The sequence below is a fragment of the Ranitomeya imitator genome, chromosome 1 (genome assembly GCF_032444005.1).
Source record: "Ranitomeya imitator isolate aRanImi1 chromosome 1, aRanImi1.pri, whole genome shotgun sequence".
In the NCBI taxonomy this organism is placed as follows: domain Eukaryota; kingdom Metazoa; phylum Chordata; class Amphibia; order Anura; family Dendrobatidae; genus Ranitomeya; species Ranitomeya imitator.
In genome coordinates this window covers 336,913,323-336,934,473 of record NC_091282.1, presented here as the reverse complement: position 1 = coordinate 336,934,473, position 21,151 = coordinate 336,913,323, and the positions used below count along the sequence as shown (strand labels likewise).

At 45.1% G+C, this 21,151-nt stretch overlaps 1 protein-coding gene across 1 annotated transcript in view; it reads left to right on the top strand.

The window, feature by feature from the left end:
- Positions 1 to 21,151, top strand: part of MYO1H (myosin IH) — a 209,884-nt gene that overhangs the window by 75,053 nt on the left and 113,680 nt on the right. Inside the window, exons 12-14 of the mRNA XM_069759473.1 lie at positions 2,757 to 2,837; positions 13,773 to 13,864; positions 16,147 to 16,241. Of these exons, the coding sequence (XP_069615574.1) occupies positions 2,757 to 2,837; positions 13,773 to 13,864; positions 16,147 to 16,241 (268 nt within the window). The remainder of the gene's footprint in view (positions 1 to 2,756; positions 2,838 to 13,772; positions 13,865 to 16,146; positions 16,242 to 21,151) is intronic.

Genomic DNA, 21,151 nt, shown 5'->3' with positions numbered 1-21,151 from the left:
GGAGAAAGAATAAACTTCTGCAAGGTCTAGTGCCATAAAGGGTGGTATGCGGTGGGTGTTACCACTGAAGATGTCAATTAGTGGGAAGAGGAGGCCAATTTTGAGTGGGGCGATGCACAATCAATGTTCTGGGCGCTGGAGTTGCTCAAGCCACCCTTCAAAGTCAGCGCGGGTACCCAGACCCCTGCGTCAAAAGTCCCCATCTGGCCGAATCAGCTGAAAACTCTACATCTGCAGTACACCATGCGGCTGTGCCAGGCTTGTACATTAATAAATCTATGAGTGTTGTCATGTCTGGGCCTGAGGTTCAGGACATAGATCGAGCATGGGAGAAATACCACAAATCTCCCTGGAGTTAGTACCTCCCTCCTTCTCCCACTGCCTGGTGCCAGTCAGTATAAGAAGACCACCTAAGGAGGATAAGCAAGAAGTGAAAAAAAATTCTCTCATGGCTCCTGTTTAGCCGTTCCCTGTTGGCTGTGTTATATGCCATAGTCAACTCTATTGGGCTCTATTCTCAAAATGAGAGGACAGTTCCAGAAGAAGTTGTTTGATCTTGTGTAGATGTTTGCTACATTACCTTGCCATACAGGGGCTTGGACACTCCGCTCAGGCCACACTTCCTAGTGGTAGGCCATTCTACTAAGACGAGAATGTCGTGCACAGGAGAAGTACATAGGGTCAGGACACTGTTTTGTTTTAATTTTTCTTGTGTGATAAAAATAGTCGGGGACGACCATATTTTGCCGTGGGGGCATGAAGGAGGGTGGCGGGCTGAAGAAGACGCTGAATGAGCAAGAGGGTTAATTGTGTTTTACTAAGAATGTTGTGATATGTTATTAGTTTGTGTGATAAAAGTGTGTCATGTTTTATCCCTGTGACCGGTGTTTTACTTTGGTTCTCCTTCAGGCTTTGCCTGAAAGGCCATTGATGGGAATGTGGGAGGTCTGTCCACTAGGTGAACCATTCAGCAGATTGGAATACAATTTACATTACACTGCATAGGACACTAGATAGTTACCATTGGGATTAGCTCACCAGTTGGGAGGGATAAGAGCAGTTTTATAGAAATTGTTTCCAGGGTACAGTCGGTGAAGTAAGTGCTGTCATATAGTCTAGTCAGAGTCTAAGACTCATCAAGTGCATGTCTGCGTGGAGTGGAAGCAGGGCTAAACATAGTAGAGTTAGCAGGTTCTAGTGCAGCTAAGCTATAACAGAAGAGAACGGGTCTGGTCAGTATTAGTTTCCTAGAAGAATGAGGACACAGCCTCGGTCACAACTGGACGCCAGGATAGCCTTGAACCTAAGGTTCAGAAGAGGTATAGAGAGTCATGTCTCCCTGATGAGCAAGTTGTCAACCAGGTCACAGAGTGAAGTGAAGATGGTGGGTTTCAGAACAGGACAGGGACAAGTACTGATGGATCACAAAACCAAGGGAACTAAAAAGAGACTTTGTGTTTATATGTATGCTGCAGCCACGTGTAAATGAATTGCACATTAAAGTCGAACCTGTTAACCCAGACCCAAGTTCTTCTGTTTTGTTTGTAGCAAACACCAGTCCCATGGACTGAGAGGTAACAAGGGCTCCAGAAGTAAAAGTGAGTAAACGTACTCCACCACAGCACACACTTCACCCAGACATCCATTTAGAAGAGGGGTTATGGGGCAATCAGAACTCAGTTCCAGCCCACAGCAAATGCAAACACGTGTGCCCCAACCCCTCTTCAAGCACAAGAGACAGTGTTATTACTGACATATCTCCGGAATGGCAGTTTGGGAGCAGGTGCAGTACAGCAGAGGTGACAGTGCTATGAAAGGAGATGAGCTGATAGAAGGGTTTTTAATGTGATACAACTAAACTCAGCTATTCTGCCCCTCATGCCACAGGGACCTAGGCTGAAGGGTGTTAGTCATCCATGCTGTACTCCTAGCATTTTCTAATCATGCAGGAGGTTAGACCAGGAGATCAGAGCTGTATCCTTATATCTCAAATATTGGGTTTTCTTCTCTAAGCTATGTTGGGGCATGTTCTTCTTTATAGAGTGTGTTTGCTGTCTGCTTATGATTGGTCACTATCCTACAGGGATAATAACAACATACCCCCAATAAAAACTGTTTGAGAAACACCCACTTTGACTTAGCAAAGTTAATTCATTAGTCACCAAATTCTTTGTTTGCTATAACTCCACAATAGAGAGGTAGAATTAAAAAAAAAATAACAAACTGTTTTATTACACTGTGCAGTCACTATTGCATTGTGTATCCAGTTTAACGTGAAACATTTGGTGAAAGATCTTCCTTAAGTTATCTTCTGCTTAAGCAAGGAGCTTCAACTATGTTTCCATTTGAAGTAGTTTGCAGGTTGTTTTAAAACTTCCTAAGCTCAGGGATGAGTTAAAAATAATATAATAACCAATTACTTGCCTATTCAATCCTGTTCTGCACTTGCGCTTCTGATCTGGTGATCCCTTCTGGCCAGGCAGTGATGATTTCACATCGATTATTTACATGACTCATGAAATATCTGATCTAGGCACCATTGATACATCTCACATTTCTTAAAAAATAAAATTAAAGTGTGATGTAAAATATATATAAAATCTTAAATGATGGCCATTTCTAGGTTTGTGGTGTCCAGCACAAGAGGTCATTTTAAAAAAATTTGATATCTTAATACAAAAAAAGACTCAAGAAAGTATACAGTATGTGATAGCAGAAGTGAACAAAAAAATAATAATTCTGTTTATTCCTAATAGTGGGAACCTGTCCAGTATTTGGACAACAAAAATATTTGTGACCTAATTGAAGAGAAGCACAAAGGGATTATTGCTATAATGGTAATGTATAACATTGTTGTCTCCAATCCTGCCACCCTATCTTCAGCCCCTCCAACATTATATATATATATATATATATATATATATATATATATATATATATATATATAAATATATAAATTAAAGCACTCGTATGGTAATTAGGTTCTTCATACTGTAGCTGGAATCAGAGGATCTTGTTGTTAGGCTACATTCACGCATTGTATACTTTTACATCCATGTATGATGGACAGTTGTTCTCTCATGTCATCGGTATTGCCACCTTTTTTTTTTTTTTTAATTCGTTTATTAATTACAGGATAGATTATACACACTTGCTTGTATTCATCATTATCCATTAGTTAGTTACAGAAAATTACCATACATAGCCATGTATAAAATATTATAAAGATAATAAACTGTGCATGTTAATCGTTAACATCTTATTTGAACCTTAACTACATTAACTTCTAATAAAGCTTCTAAAACTAACATAACATAGTGCCTCTTGCAGGAGAGTTCTAAATAGACTCCGCCCTGTGAGTGAATAGTGTCTGCATAATCATCTACCCTTTTATTTTTATGCGTATACTGAGTTATCTTGACCTAAACAGTATGACAGGATGAGTTCCATCTTCCCCATATCTTCTCAAATTTGGCTGGACAACCCCTGTTTTGGTACAGTGTCCGCTCATACGGAATAATTGAGTTCACTAAGTCAATCCATGCTCTAAGAGATGGACAGGAACCTCCCATCCAACGCATTGCCAACACCTTTCGTGCCATAAATAGCGATTCTCTCAGAAAGATTCCCGTGTGGTGATCCCAAGTCTCTGCCTCCCACACCCCAAACAGGCATACCAGTGGTTCAAGTGGAACAGGGATCGACACCAAGGATGTCAACAGTACCGTTACCTCTCTCCAAAATTGAAAAACAACAGGACATTTCCATATCATATGAATGAAATCTGCGTCACTGGAATGACACCTCAAGCAGTCTGATGAATGAAGATGGCCCATTTTAAATAGACGAGTCGGGGTCAAATAGGATTGATATATAATATACAGTTGGATCATCCTATTATTGATTGATGGGGAGACCTTAGTTAGAGATTCCAAGGTTTCATCCCATTCTTCTCCTAGTGTATCTGGAAGTAGCCTCCCCCATTTTCCCTTAATTAAATCTAAGGTAGATTCTTCGCCTATGGATAACAGATAGGTATATAAAGAGGAGATTAGTCCCTGAGGCCCTTGTGATTTGAGAATTCCTATTAACGGTAGAGTTGAAATAGCTCCACCTGCACCCGTATTCCGTACATATGATTGGAAAGCAGATCTTAATTGTAAGTAGCGGAAAAATTGAGATCTCGGTATATTGTGAGTATTTTGTAATTGTTCAAAAGAAACAAAAATCCCCTGGCTATGTATATCGCTCACTGTGAGGACACCATACGATATCCAAAATTCAGTAGATGGGTGGCCTAATAATCCCGGGAAATAGCTATTGTTCCACAGTGGCATTTCGGCTGCTATATCAACAGATTTTGTTACTTTTTTAATTTGCCTCCATATCGATCGAGCCAATCGGAGCAAAGGAAGCAAACGAGGGACAGTAATTTTCTCCATTTCCAAAAAACCCAGCAGGCAATCAATTTGAGCTGAATGTAATACATGGCTTTCAGAGCTGGGAAGAGACTCCCCGGGCATCCACTTATTTATCATTTTAGCCTGCCCAGCAAGGTAGTACAGATAGAAGTCCGGCACGGCCGCCCCGCCCCCCTGTTTGGGTCTCTGCAGAGTGGATAGTTTAAGTCTAGGCCTAGCCTTCCCCCATATGAAAGATGTGGTAAGGGAATTCAGGGTTGCAAAAAAAGATTTAGGTATTAAAACGGCACTATGTTGAAAACAATAGCTCAATTTTGGGAGTAATATCATTTTGATCAGGTTAATACGACCAGCCACAGATAGCGGGAGCTTGTCCCAGGTAGCAAATTTAGATTTAACCACGTCCAGTAATGGGTATATATTGAGATGCAAATCTTGGTGACTGCGCTGAGACATATGTATTCCAAGGTACTTAAAATTGGAGACTATGGGTAGCAGCGAGAGGGTTTCAAGGCTTGGCATTGGGGTACGGGAGAGAGGCATCAAAGCAGATTTATCCCAATTTATATATAGGCCAGAAAATTTACTAAATTTATCAATCATCGTTATTACTTTTGGTAATGTATCTTCTGTCTGGTCCATAAACACCACCATATCGTCTGCATAAAGACCAATAATGTCCACTCGATCAGCAATATGTATCCCTTTAATGTCTACAGAGGACCTCATCCGTATTGCCAGGGCTTCTATAGCCAAGGCAAATAGAGCTGGGGAGAGAGGGCATCCCTGGCGAGTTCCCCTATGCAAGGAAAATGGTGCAGATATAGAACCGTTTACCACCATACGTGCCCCAGGTTTCGCATATAGTGTACCTATCCCTCTTAGAAATTTATTCCCAAACCCATATTTCCGTAGGCATGCAGTTAAAAAGGACCACTTAAGGGAGTCAAAAGCCTTGGCTGCATCCAACGAAGCCAATGCCCACTTATTGTCCGGCTCTAATGAACTATATTGAATGACCGATTGCACTCTTCTAATATTAATAGAATTATTTTTCCCGGGCATAAAGCCGGTTTGATCTGGGTGTATGAGATCTAATATGATCGCATTCAATCTAGTAGCCAGAATTTTAGTGAAAATTTTGTAGTCCACATTCACTAAAGAAATTGGTCTATATGATCCACAATCCAGAGGATCCTTCCCCTCCTTCCTAAGCACGATAATATTAGCATCATAAAACGATTCGGGTATCGATTCTCCCTCCCATATTCCCCTAAGTACCTTCAGCAATATAGGTGCTAATTTATCACGGTATTTCCTATAAAATTCAATGGGAAATCCATCAGGTCCCGGGGCCTTCCCAGTGGCCATATCTGCTATAGCATGTTCTACCTCTTCCAGAGTAAATTCAGCCTCCATAAGAGCTCGTTGGGATGGACTCAGCGAGGGGAATGTTATATCCGATAAATAATCCAGGCATTCATCGACATCTAAACCACTATTAGACTTATACAACGAAGTATAATAATCATAAAAGCCCTGAAGTATTCCATCAGTAGAGGACACCAATGAGCCATCGGACACCCGGATCTGCAATATTGTGTTGGAGGTGCTATGTTGGCGCACCAAGAAGGCCAGGAGTGTGCTGGCCTGATTCCCTAGCTCAAAGTAGGACTGACGAGTAAAAAATAATTTGCGCTTTGACTTAGCATCTGTATGTTGGGTATACAATCTCTGGGAAGTAAGCCACTCAATTCTGTTACTGCTGGACTGATTAGCTATATAAGTGGCCTCCGAGTCTTTTAATCTTTGCTCTATCTCCTCGTCCTCCCTCGCTGTCACCCTCTTAATATAGGAAATAGTAGAAGACAAGCATCCTCTCAGGTATGCCTTCAGGGTATCCCAGAATAGACCAAGGTTTTGAATTTCTGAATGTGTCAGCACAAAGCCATTCAACTGATCAACCGTCCTATCACTAGAGTCTATCAATTTTAACCAAAAGGGATTTAATTTCCAGGACCTATTGCTATTATCGGATTGCCCATATTTAAGTTTAAGAATGATCGGGCTATGATCTGAGATCCCCCGGTTACCATGTTCAATGCTATCTACCCGTAACGCCAAGCCACCCGACCCAAATATATAGTCTATTCGAGATAAAGACTGCCTAGTAGACGAGTGGCAGGTGTACCCTTTAACTTCTGGATGGTTTATTCTCCATAAATCTAGCCACCCACTCCCTTCCATAAACAGCGCTAATTGTGAGGGGTGTTGAGGCACAGCTTCCCCTGAGTCCACATCGTCCAATCTCAATCTATCCATGGACTGATTCATAATTAAATTAAAGTCCCCCATACAGATAACATTGGCTTCCGGATATTTTAAGGAGAAGGAGGGGGGTTATAGATACACAACAACACATACTCTCGTGAGTTAATAAATGCATGCACAAAGACGAAACGACCCTCTGGATCACGTCTCGCCTCTTTAGCCTCCCATCTGACCTCTTTGTGTATCAGCAGAGAGACCCCTCTTGAATAGCTAGTGTGGAATGCGTGTAGGGACCATTGTACCCATGGCTTTTGCATACATCGAGCCGTGTCTCTTGTCAAATGTGTCTCTATTAGTGCTACAACTTGAGGGTGATATCTTTTAATCTGCGAAAACACCTTAATTTTCTTTCGAGGGGTTTTTATACCTCGTATGTTCCAGGTCATACATATAAGTTCAGCCCCCATATTTACTCTTAGAGGAAGAATTGATACATATCATTATCATTCGGGTGCAGTCCTGCAGCATCACACAGAGCAAAGAGTTAGCATTAGAGGCAACCATGTTTAGTAAACATCCAAAACTAGTATATAAAACCAAACTAAACAAAACTTGAACACTAGGGGAGCATATTTCCATACTCCCACAGTCAAATTGAATAGGGGATACCCTCACTGGACTCAGTGTCCGGTATTGTTGACATTTTCCGCACCCAGGCAGAAAGCTCTATCTATGTTGCCATTAATCAGGGAACTCAGGTTAGGAGTCTTCCACATTCGACCCCCCGCGAGACCGCAGCCACTCGGTCGCCTCCGCTGGATCCGTGAAGAATAAGGAGGAGCCCTTATGAACGATACGAAGCCGGGCTGGATAAAGCATGGAGTAAACGATGTTCTTATCTCTAAGTTGTTTCTTGATATCCATAAATCGTGCCCGCTGCTTTTGAAGTTCCATGGAAAAATCTGGAAAAATCGATATGGTAGCGTTATCGAATTTGATGAGGCCCTTCTGTCGTGCCAAGCGGAGGATGATATCTCTGTCTCTACAATTAAGGAGACGCGCCAGGAAAGGCCGCGGCGGGGCTCCAGGAGGAAGAGGCCTGGTCGGGACCCTATGGGCCCTTTCCACCGCGAATGTCGAGGAGAATCCATCTCCCAATGATGACTTGAGCCATTCCTCCAGAAACTGTTCAGGCTGCTGACCCTCCGACCGCTCCGGGAGACCTATAATTCGGATATTATTGCGGCGCAGTCTATTTTCCAAGTCGTCTGCCTTTTGCTTCCAGGCATTTACGGATCCGGCAGCTTTGGTCAGTTTAGCCTCCATAGGGGTGATAGTGTCTTCAATATGAGACACCCTCGTTTCAACCTCCGTGATGCGCCCTCTCATAGTTTGCATGTCATGTCGCAGGCGTCCCACCTCAGTATGCACATCTTCTATTTTCTCCGTAAGAGCTGATCTAGTGAGGGAGATAGCCTGCATCAACTGCTCTGATGCCTGTTTAAGAGTCAGTTCATCCTCTCCTCCCTCCTCATTACTGTCAGAGGGGCGTCCTTTACGTTGAGACGGTGTAGGATTATTTCTAAGATTGCGCACATTATCATGAGGATCATCTTTGGCATATTTTTTTAATTTTTCAGCAACCGATGCTCCTCTAGGGTGCTACATGATGGATACTCACAAGGGGATTTCACAAAGCGACCCAAGGGGTAATTATGGATAAGCTGTACTCCGATTTTGAGTCTTGTATTATGGAGCCCAAGGTTATAAGACAGGAGTCCACTGGGCAGGCAGCTTAGGGTATCCGGTATATAAAGATAGCTGCTGTAACACTCAAGCCGTGCAATTCCACAGTTACCATAAGGGGAGCAGCTAGAAAGGGGTAAATCCCTGTAATGTTATGGCGCTGGCAGGGAAAATGTCCACCCGACAGGGGGGCGCAGGTCCCACTTTCTCAGGGCACACATTGCACCACCCCTACTTCTTCAGGCGCACACTCACCGCCCAGCGCCGCTGATAAGATTAGAGGCGCACTTTCCCTATCTGTCAGGGTGTGCGCTGAGATGATGGCCGCTACCCCAGGCACGTACCGCCACTTGTGTCAGTCCTCACAGCTCACCGGCACTATCCACCGCCGCTGCCTCCAAGATGAGGGGAACCCGGCTCCAGCAGAGAGCAGCACCGTGTCCCGTATGTCTTCCCTGCTTCCCCCTGCAGGCTCCTCGTCGCGCCCACCAGTGCGGTCGGTCACAGCTGCCTCCGAGACAGCAGGAGGCCCAGCTCCGGCAATAAGCAGCGCCACGTCCTGCGCTCCCTAGCGCGCGCTCCCAAGATGGCCGCCGCTGCACATGGGGTTCTCCTGCCTGTTTTGGCTTCCGCAGCTCCCGGCTCCACGAATCTCCACAGCGGTCTCCCAGAAGGTCCACCAGACTCTCCGGTATATGGGGTCCCGATCCGGGTTAGTACCGCTCGGTCACTCACAGTATTTATAGCAAAATCAGCTCAGGATATATGGAACTCTCCTAGGATGCTTCCTTCTTCTTCAGCTACATAGCCACGCCCCCCGTATAGCCACCTTTTTGCATCCATTTTTTTCTCCAGTTTAAAGAGATCCTGTCATCAGGATTTTATACTCCAAATTGAAGGCCTGTATGTAATGGTGCTTTAATGCTCAGTTTACAAAAATTAATAGTTGAAATTGTATTCTAGTGAGCAGCTCAGAGCTACAGTCATGGCCAAAAGTTTTGAGAATGAAACCAAAATGATATTTTCACATGATCTGCTGCCCTCTGGTTTTTATTAGTGTTTGTCTGATGTTTATATCACATACAGAAATATAATTGCAATCATATTATGAGTACCAATAGGTTATATTGACAGTTAGAATGAGTTAATGCAGCAAGTCAATATTTGCAGTGTTGACCCTTCTTCTTCAAGACCTCTGCAATTCTCCCTGGCATGCTCTCAATCAACTTCTGGACCAAATCCTGACTGATAGCAGTCCATTCTTGCATAATCAATGCTTGCATTTTGCCAGAATTTGTTGGTTTTTGTTTGTCCACCGTCTCTTGATGATTGACCACAAGTTCTCAATGGGATTAAGATCTGGGGAGTTTCCAGGCCGTGGACCCAAAATCTCTATGTTTTGTTCCATGAGCCATTTAGTTATCACCTTTGCTTTATGGCAAGGTGCTCCATCATGCTGGAAAAGGCATTGTTGGGCGCCAAACTGCTCTTGGACGGTTGGGAGAAGTTGCTCTTGAAGGACATTCTGGTACCATTCTTTATTCATGGCTGTGTTTTTAGGCAAGACTGTGAGTGAGCTGATTCCCTTGGCTGAGAAGCAACCCCACACATGAATGGTTTCAGGATGCTTTACAGTTGGCATGAGACAAGACTGGTGGGAGCGCTCACCTCTTCTTCTCCGAATAAGCTGTTTTCCAGATGTCCCAAACAATCGAAAAGGGGATTCATCAGAGAAAATGACTTTGCCCCAGTCCTCAGCAGTCCACTCCCTGTACCTTTTGCAGAATATCAGTCGGTCCCTGATGTTTTTTCTGGAGAAGTGGCTTCTTTGCTGCCCTCCTTGAAACCAGGCCTTGCTCAAAGTCTCCGCCTCACAGTGCGTGCAGAAGCACTCACACCAGCCTGCTGCTATTCCTGAGCAAGCTCGGCACTGCTGGTAGTCCGATCCCGCAGCTGAAACAGTTTTAAGATACGGTCCTGGCGCTTGCTGCTCTTTCTTGGGCGCCCTGGAGCCTTTTTGCCAACAATGGAAGCTCTCTCCTTGAAGTTCTTGATGATGCAATAGATTGTTGACTGAGGTGCAATCTTTGTAGCTGCGATACTCTTCCCTGTTAGGCCATTTTTGTGCAGTGCAATGATGGCTGCACGTGTTTCTTTAGAGATAACCATGGTTAACTGAAGAGAAACAATGATACCAAGCACCAGCCTCATTTTAAAGTGTCCAGTGATGTCATTCTTACTTAATCATGACTGATTGATCGCCAGCCCTGTCCTCATCAACACCCACACCTGTGTTAATGGATCAATCACTAAAACAATGTTAGCTGCTCCTTTTAAGGCAGGACTGCAATGATGTTGAAATATGTTTTGGGGGTTAAAGTTCATTTTCTGGACAAATATTGACTTTGCAAGTACAGTAATTGCTGTTAAGCTGATCACTCTGACATACAGGAGTATATGCAAATTGCCATTAGAAAAAATGAAGCAGTAGACTTTGGAAAAATTAATATTTGTCTTATTCTCAAAATTTTTGTCCATGACTGTATGTCATCTCCTTCGTCTCCTGTAATAAAACAAAAATAAAAAACAACAATATCCCTCACCTGTCCAATGTTCTGTCCCATGCTGTAATCCATGTCTGGGGATGAATAGTTTTCACCCTGATTAGTGCCAAGATGCGACCGTCCAGGCTGAAAACCACTGATGAATGAGCTGCTGCGAGCGCAGCCTTAGTGACTAGCGGTGAGGTCATCGAGGTTATAGAAGGTCACTGAGGATGCGTTCCCAGCTGGGCCAATGAACTGCAGTGACCTCCCTCCGGTGCAGTCTCACGGTGCAGAGGCGAGTTCACGGGAGAATTTCACTGCGGCGAACTCTCCTCTGCACTGTGAGACTTTTTCTCACTGTGCTAGTGGTGATCTCACTGGAGGGAGGTCACCACAGTTCATTGGCCCGGCTGGGAACGTATCCTCAGTGACCTGCGGTCACCGCTGCTCATTGATGCAGGTGCAGCGCCCCAGGGTTCTGGTCATTGCAGTAATGTCATTCTTCCACCAGGGGGAGTGATGTTACTTCTGAAGGAGATCTCTTTACCAGGTATCACAAACCACATAACACACTTCACACTCCAGGCCGCCAGGGGAAGCCATGCTTCTATTTATTAGGGCACTCCTCACAATTAGGTAAAACTGGTGGTTTGGACAGGAAGTTAGGGAGAAGCGAGCTGGGTTTCACCCAGGCAGCACCAGTCTGGCGGACGCTGGCTGGGCTGGACTCAGTAAGCTGCTATCTGAGCTCCACTCAGGTAGTGGGTCCGTGACAGGGGTGGGATCCTGTCAGGGGCCTAGACAGAAGGCCACGGAGCTGCGCCTGCTTACCAATACAGCAGCATCCAAAGAAAGAGACATTGAAGGGATTTGCATTGCTGAGAGTGAGAAACGAAGTCATAGCAAAAGGAGAGGAAACCAGAAGGAGTTCTGCCCTGTAAAACGCTGCCTCCTTTCTGAGGCGCAGAAGCCGGTAGCCGGAACACCGAGGGAGTCATCATCTCTAAGCTTGGCACCAGAGACCGGCAGGACAGCTAGTTCCATATTAGTTGCCCGACCTTATACCCAGGAGGCACGGTGGCAACTGTGGGAGCCGGGGCGTGATAGTGTCCCTGTAAAAAGCCTGAGGCCATCAGTCACACGGGTTTGTCCTATCCTTACCATAAGGGGGACAGAGAGAGAAAGAGACATAACATCTAGAACATCTACAACAGTTGTGAGGACCTTACCGAGACGCACAGCAGGGAGGTACTACAACACTCAGACCTTTCCCTCTTTTATCAATGGACGCCCCTAGGGCTACGGACCGGGTCAGCCACCGTGACATCCCCCTTGAGAACCGAAGGGCCTGGTTCCGAGTCCCCACTGCGCTCCTCAGGCACATAGGAACATTCCTAAAACCGCACTAAGCACTTTGTGGGTTTGCATTGCACTTTATCTATTCTTTTGTTGATCCATTTACCATTTTTTAGAGACATGAATGGGATTACATGCCATTTAGATATCTCTTGTCTATTGTTAAATTCTTGCTTTTTTATATCAGCTCATTGATATAAGATTTACTTACTTGCATAATTTTGTCTATTGTCAAATTTTCTACCTACATAGATCAATCGATTGCATGATTACATTTATGTAGTGTCCTATTAAATTGTGTGGTAGTCCAGGTATTCCCTGTTATTTTAACATTTTGTTTTCATATATTATCTAAATAAAATTTATAATTTTATGAATCTGTCAGCATATGTCTCTTCTTGGACCTGAGACTAAATGTTCTCAGGCGGGGATTATATATACACTGCTCTAGTTGGTATCAGGGGCAGACATATCATTGGTGCAACTATGCGGCCACACAGGGGCCCAAGAACTAAGGGGGCCCATTTATACCTTCAAAGCAGGTGCAATTTTGTACTTTTAATGGCCTATATATTGTTCTTGCGCAGGGGCCCTTTTCTTTCTGTGTCCGCCAGTGGATGGTATTATATACCACTGGTCTAGAATGTACAATATACCACTGCTGTAGATAATAATATATACCACTGCTCTAAAAGGTAATATACACCACTGTTTCAGATGATAATGTATCCCACTGCTTTCAAAGATAATGCGTACCACTTCTGTAGATAGCTATATATACCACTGCTCTATATGGGGTATGATAAGTATGTCCTTGAAGATACTAGTTTGTTAGCTGTCAGCTCTGTTTAGCACGGCTTTTCCTAAGCTAATAATTATAAAGCTATCCTACATCTGGCGCAGTAAAATTGTTTAAATGTCACTGTCAAATATTACACTTTAGGCCGGAGTCACACTACCGTAAAATATGGACGAGTGCTATGCGATAAAAAATCGCATAGCACTCGGACCAGTATTCCTCTATGGGGCAGCTCACATCACCATTTTTTTTCCTCGGCCGAGTCTCGGCTCACTCGCACCCATACAAGCCTATGGGTGCGAGTGAGACAACGCACATCATTCGGATATAATCTGAGTGATGTGCCTTATACGCTGACACCGGCAATGGAGGAGATGGAGAAATTAGTTTCTCCGCTTCCCCCCCAGCTGTGCTCCGATCCGCTCTGTGCGAGAGGCATGACAGATGCATGACACTCGGCTCCTGCTCACAGCAGAGCAGGAGCCGAGAGTCATTAGCATATCGCATCCGATGCTCTCGCATCGGATGCAATACACTAGTGTGACTCAAGCCTTAGTTATAGTGTTCATACACTTTTTGTGTTAGGTACATAAGTAAATTTATCCTTGCTGAGTATACTGCCTCTACTTGTAGGATGAAGAATGTTTGCGTCCTGGGGAAGCCACAGATCTCAGTTTTCTAGCAAAATTGGAGGAGAAGGTTGGAGAACACCCTCACTTCCTAACGTAAGCACAAGATCCTTGGCATTAAGAATTATATTATTATTATTCTTGTGTAGGGTCTACAAAGTAGTAATAATTATTAACAGTAATGACACACTGTATACGACTTAGATTAATAAAGAGAAGAATTTTTAGCCTACACTTCTGTATTTCCAGCTAGTGCTGACCTATATCTTGCACACACATAAGCACTTATCTAACCTCCCCTGGTGTGCTAGCCAACTGCTAATTTATCCCAAATCAGCTCCCACAATCCCTCTCACCAGATCCTCTACTTAGTCCTATAAATTTAGTAGCATTCTAAGGGGTGCACGCGTGTGGGGTTTTGTTCTCCCTGCCTCAAAAGTATCACAGCAGCTAAAGTATCGAGACACTGCAGTTATTTCAATAGCAGTTAGTCACGACAGGAGTCAGGACCCCACTCTATGTATCTGTCACATTTAGGTATGTCTGCCCAGTAAGCACTTCCTATTACTTGGATCTAGCTTTTCTATTAACCCATCTTACTCCTTCACCATGTTTACATATGCCCTTACAGTGTTTGATCCTTTAATCCTCACTCTCCTTTGCTATCCCCAAACCTGCTCCTCAACCTCAAATCTGTCCTAATAAAACATAAAACAAGCCAGTCACTCTCCTTCTCCCACCTGCTCTCACTTTCTCTGCTTCTCCTCACTGCTGGCGACATATCTTCCCACCCTGGACCGCCACAACTCATACCTCCCATTACTAACCCTTCCTACCACTCCCTATCTAATATGAAGTACCACAATCCTTCCAACATAAAACCCATGCCCGTGACTCCCACCCCCTGCTCCCTCTCTCTGGAGCACTCTGGAATGCCTGCTCAATCTGCAATAAGCTTCATGTGATTCATGACCTTTTTCTCTCTCACAAGCTTGCCTTCCTCGGCCTCACTGAAACATGGCTAACACCCTCTGAGGCCGCCTCCCCTGCTGTGCAGTTACGGCGGCCTCCATTTCACCTCCACCTCTCGCACCGGCAACAGACATGGTGGAGGAGTGGGTCTTCTCCTTTCTTCTAACTGCACCTTTAACCCAATCCCACCTCTACCCTCCCTTATTCTCCCCTCTTTTAAAGTCCACTCTGTCTGCATCTACTCTCCCTCCAACCTTCAAGTGGCCGTCATATACCGACATCCGGGCCCGGCCACTGCCACTTGACCAATTCTCTACCTAGCTTCTTCACTTTCTTTCCACTGACATTCCCACTATCATCATGGGTGACTTCAACATCCTTATTGATACCTTTCAGTCAACAGCCTCCAAACTCCTGTCCCTTACTTCATCTTTTGAACTTGCTTAGTGGTCCTCCTCAGCCACCCACACAGACGGACATACAATAGACATGGTCTTCACCCGTCTCTGCTCTCTATCTAACCTCACCACTTCCCCTCTCCCTTTATCCGACCACCATCTACTCACTTTCTCATCTCTGTCCTCCTCACCTGTCACCAATGGCCAGCAACATGCTCACCCTCGCAGAAACCTTGCACACCTAGACACCCACACGCTCTCTGACTCTGTTCTACCACCGGCATCCATATCCTCACTCAACGACACAGACAGTGCTACTGCTTTCTACAATGCCACTCTCGCTTCAGCAGTGATTGATGCGGTTGCCCCTCTCGATCATGGCAGAGTGCGACGTATCAACAGACAGCCCTGGCATAAAAACACCACTAAAAAGCTCTGGCAATACTAATACTTACCTACAAAGCATCTATAACCTGTCTCCTCCATATATCTCTGAACTAATCTCCCGATATCTTCCCTCACGTAATCTCCGGTCCTCCCAAGACCTCATCTCTCCTCCACACTTATTCGCTCCTCACCCAACCGCCTACAAGACTTCTCTCGAATATCCCCCATCCTCTGGAATTCTTTGCCCCAACACATTCGACTATCAACCACATTCGGTTCCTTCAGACGGAACCTGAAAATCCACCTCTTCAGGAAAGCTTACCACCTGCACTGACCCCGCTGCCTCCTCACCACTACCAGAGCTACCTCCTCACCAACACCAGAGGTGCTATATAAATAAATAAATAATAATAATAATAATAAAATGTACAGTATTATCTCCCACCTCAAATCTACAGTGGCCCTGTGCAAAGTGCCTTCTGAATCATGTATCCAGGTTGTATCTGCCATTGATGGACACATTTCTTGAAGGCAGAAAACACCTTTTATTGCTGATTAGTTTTATTTTACTTGTACCAGTTCTCTTCATAGCATTACTTATATATGATGTCTATTTCACAGACGCAAACTAGCAGGTCCTGGAACCAGAAAGTCAATAGACTGGGTGGACTTCCAGCTTATCCACTATGCAGGGGAAGTTACATACTGTACTGTAGGTAAGGACTGGGAATTAGACCTTTAATAATCTAATTAAAGGGTAGAGAAGAATCAAGTTTTAAAATATTAATATTTGTGCTTTCTTTGTTGGTAGAAGATTTAGTCTGGAACCATCAAGAAAAATAAATAATTATATATTTTACACCTGTTTGATATGTTGTAGAACCACAGCTGAATAGTTCAATGCCGGCTGCTATCCTGGAAACATATACTGTACATAGCACTGTGCAAATATTTGTGGCAGGTGTGAAAAAAATACTACAGAGTAAGAATATTTAAAAAAAAAGGATGTTATTTTTTTTATCACTAACAAAATGCAAAGTGAGTGAACAAAAGAAAAATCTAAATTAAATAAATATTGGTGTGACCGCCCTTTGCCTTAAAATAGCATCAAAGAGTCAATTCTTCTACACATGCAAACAGTTTATGAAGGAACTCAGCAGGGAAATTGTTCCAAACACTTTAGAGAACTAACTACAGGTCTTCGGTGGATGTAGGCTTTCGCAAATCCTCCTGACTTTATGTAATCCAGACAGACTTGATAATGTTGAGATCAGAACTCTGTGGAGGCCATGTAATCACTTCAGTACTTTTTGTTCTATATACTAAAGATAGTTCTTTATGACATCTGTTGTATGTTTGGGGTCATTGTCCTGCTGCACAATGAATTTGCAGCCTTGTGGTATTGTTTGATGGATGAGCATCTGCCTATATTGAAAATATTATTATTCCTAACTAAACAGCCAACTCCATTTGCTGAAATGCAGCCCCCAAATTGCAAGGAACCTCCACCATGCTTCACTGTTGTCTGCAGACACTCATAATTGTACCTTCCTCCAGCCCTTCGGTGAACAAGATACCTTCTGCTACAGCCAAATATTTCACATTTTGACTCATCAACCTACAGCACTTCTTGCCATTTTTCTTCACCCTATTTCCTATGTTTTCTTGCACAGTTGAGTTGCTTGCTGTCATGCCGCTGCTGCCGCCGCCTCTCCCCACTGCAGCTCACCGGGCGCGTGCACGCGCGCGTCGCATTCAGCTCTGCGCGTGCGCACATCTGATTCCTCTGTTGGCGCTCTTTCCTGTCCTCTCTGTCATCCTGGAGGACTGTAACCTGGAAGTAGCTCCCACGCTGCTGTGTAAACTGCTTTCTGCTGCTCCTCTGTGCCTGATGTTCATTTGTGTTTACAAGTGCTTCTGGTCTCCTGTGGTCTCTGTGCGTTCCTAGCTCTCTGATCTTGGGTCTCCTCCTCTCTCTGCAGTGCCTGCCTGTTTCCTGTGTTCCTGCCGTGTTCCTTCAGTTCCTTTTCCTCTGCGGTACCTGCCCGGCTCCTATATCCTTTCCTTGCTCCCGTCAGCCTCAGTGTCTCCATATTGTCCTGCCAGCCTCCGTATCTCCGTAGCGTTCCCTTCTTCTCCCTCGTCTCAGTAGTTCCTTTCTGTTCCCTCTGTTCCTTTTTGCTTACAGTGTACCCGTCTATCTCAGTCGATCCTCCAGCTTCCGTGGCGATAGTCCCTCACGGGCCTGCCCCTTACTCTCCCTGTATAGGGGGCGGTCCACCTGGTCAGCTCGTCCGAGAGGGGTTCGTCGTCACGGTCCAGAGGGTCCACTCTCCCTCTTCCTGTTTGAATCTACACGTTCAAATAGGACTGCACTCGGGTGACATCCGAGTGCAGCCAGATTCTTACAGCATCACAGTAACATCAGGCCATGGACCCCGCTGGAGTCTCCGCCACTCTAAAATGAGTTACTCTTTTTGCGTGAAAACCAGACTAGGATCATGTCGTTTTTAAAGAATATGGAGTCTCGCCTAGCGGCTTTACAGCCTTCTGATCCTGGTATTGCTCCTCAGTTGGTTGCCCTTCAGCAGGAGCTAGGTCTACAACGGGACACTCAGTCCCATGTTTTGAATTTTATGGCCTCCATTAATGATCGGCTTCTCTCCCCCCAGAATGTGGCCTCTGTTTCCACTCCTGTCTCTGCGCCACAACCCTCGCCCCGACTTGCTCGACCTCCTCGGTATGGTGGGGATCCTAAAGCGTGCCGCGGCTTTCTTAATCAATGCCAGTTGCATTTTGAATTGTCTCCGCTACTTTATCCTACCGATCGAGCTAAGGTTGCTTTTATAGTATCCCATTTGGAGGGTGAGGCTTTGGCGTGGATTAATCCCCTCTGGGAGCGTGATGATCCTTTGGTCTCCCAACTCAATCCGTTCCTGGATACCTTCCGCAAGGTTTTTGATGAACCTGGTCGTCTGATCTCTACCACAGAGTCCCTCTTTAACCTTTACCAGGGTACTCTCTCAGTAGCCCAGTACGCCATCCGTTTCCAAACTCTGTCCTCAGACCTTGGGTGGAATAATGAGGCTTTCGTTGGAGCGTTTTGGCATGGTTTGTCTTCACGAATTAAGGATGAGCTGGCGGGACGGGACACTCCCACCTCTTTGGATGATCTTATCTCCTTGGCCATACGCATTGATCTGCGCTTTCAGGAGCGCACTCGCGAGCTTGTCAGAGAGAAGAGACCTCTTCGCCAGACCACTGTTGCTCAAGGGACTTCTTTTTCTCAAGCAGCCCCGGTGGCCTCTTCATCTTCTCCTGAACCCATGCAGGTCGATCGCCTTAAGTCTTCTGAGCAATGCCGCAAGCAGAGACTCGCACAAGGTCTTTGTTTTTACTGTGGCAGTGCCTCTCATCTCTTACGCGCCTGTCCTCAGAAGCCGGGAAACGTCTCCGCCTAGGACAGGTAAGAGAGGCCTTCCTAGGTGGTTATGATTCCTCTCCGCCTCTGGTTTTGTCTGTTATTCTACATTTAGGTTCCCGTCACTTTTCTCTGGAGGTTTATGTTGATTCAGGAGCGGCTGGGAACTTTGTTCAGCTTGAGGTTGTTAACAGGCTTGGGATACCTGTTAGACCCTTGGAGACTCCTAGACAAATAGCTTCCGTCGATGGTCAGCCTTTGCGGGAGACCGTCAACTTGGTTACGGAGGAAGTCGAACTTCAGATTGGAGCTCTTCATCCTGAGAAACTGTCCTTTTATGTTTTACCTTCTTTGTCTCATTCTTTCCTGTTGGGTCTTCCTTGGTTGAGAGATCACAAACCCACTCTGGACTGGCGTACTGGAGATGTTCTATGGTGGGGACAGTCTTGTTTGAGCAGGTGCCTGCTTCTCGTCAAGCCTGCATCCTCCTCTCGGTCTCCTTCGGAATCCATGGGAATTCCTCCAGCCTATTGCGCTTTCTCGGACGTCTTTAACAAGAAGGAAGCGGAGATTTTGCCACCGCACCGTGCTTATGACTGCCCGATAGACCTTGTTCCTGGTTCTACTCCACCTAGAGGTCGTATTTACCCATTGTCTCCTACCGAGACTCAAGCCATGTCTGAATATATCCAAGAGAATCTGGCTAGAGGCTTCATTTGAAAGTCTTCCTCACCTGCAGGAGCTGGGTTCTTCTTCGTTAAAAAGAAGGACGGTTCTCTTCGCCCATGTATAGACTACCGGGGTCTCAACACTGTCACGATCAAAAACAAGTACCCACTTCCTCTCATACCAGAACTCTTTGATCGTCTACGTGGAGCACGAATCTTTACCAAATTGGATCTCAGAGGAGCTTATAATTTGATCCGTATCCGTTCCAGTGACGAGTGGAAGACTGCATATAATACCAGAGATGGTCATTATGAATATTTGGTTATGCCATTCGGTTTATGCAATGCACCCACAGTCTTCCAGGAGTTTGTAAATGATGTTTTTCGGGATCTACTTTACACCTGTGTTGTAGTGTACTTGGACGATATCCTTGTGTTCTCTCCAGATCTGTCTACTCACAGAAGAGATGTACGGCAAGTACTTCAGCGTTTGAGAGAGAATCGGCTGTACGCTAAACTGGAAAAATGTGTCTTCGAACAGTCATCTCTACCCTTCTTTGGTTTCATCATTTCTGATGCTGGTTTGTGTATGGATCCAGGAAAAGTTTCTGCCGTGCTCAACTGGCCACGTCCTCTTGGAGGGAAAGCAATTCAGCGATTTCTTGGATTTGCTAACTACTATCGGCAGTTTATCCCTCACTTTTCCTCTCTTTCAGCTCCAATCTCCTCCATGATTCGGAAGGGTGCCAATCCTCATCAGTGGTCGTCTGAGGCCGAAGAGGCTTTCCGGTCCATCAAGCAAGCCTTTGCCTCCGCTCCTATTCTTCATCGTCCTGTGGCCAATAAACCCTTCATCCATGAAGTAGATGCTTCTGCAATTGGAGCTGGAGCTGTGCTCTTGCAAAAATCCTCTTCTGGTCATCTTGTGCCCTGTGTTTTTTTCTCAAAGATCTTCTCCTCCTCAGAAAAAAATTATTCCATTGGTGATAAAGAACTTTTGGCAATCAGGTTGGCATTAGAGGAGTGGCGGTACCTCTTAGAGGGGGCTTTACATCGTTTTATAATCTACACAGATCACAAGAATCTGGCGTATATTCGTTCTGCGCAAAGACTTAATCCTCGGCAGGCCAGGTGGGCCTTGTTTTTCGCCAGGTTTGACTTCGAACTTCGTTTCTTGCCAGGAAATAAAAACTCCAGAGCCGACGCTCTGTCTAGGTCTAGGTCATTCCAGGCGGTGGATATGGAGGAAGAGCCTGCACACATCATCGATCCTGCCAGAGTCATCACAGTTGCTCCAGTCTCTCTCACTTCTTTGCCTCCGGGTAAGACCTTTGTCGCTGAAGGAAACAGGAGTCTTACTTTGGGGTCACGCCTCCAAACTGGCTGGACATGTTGGTTTAAAAAAAAAACCTTTCGTTTGATCTCTCGTTTTTACTGGTGGCCAACGTTGTCTAAGGATGTCCAAAGTTTTGTCGCCTCTTGTCCTTCCTGTGCCAAGAATAAGATTCCCAGGCAACTACCTTCCGGGCTTCTACAT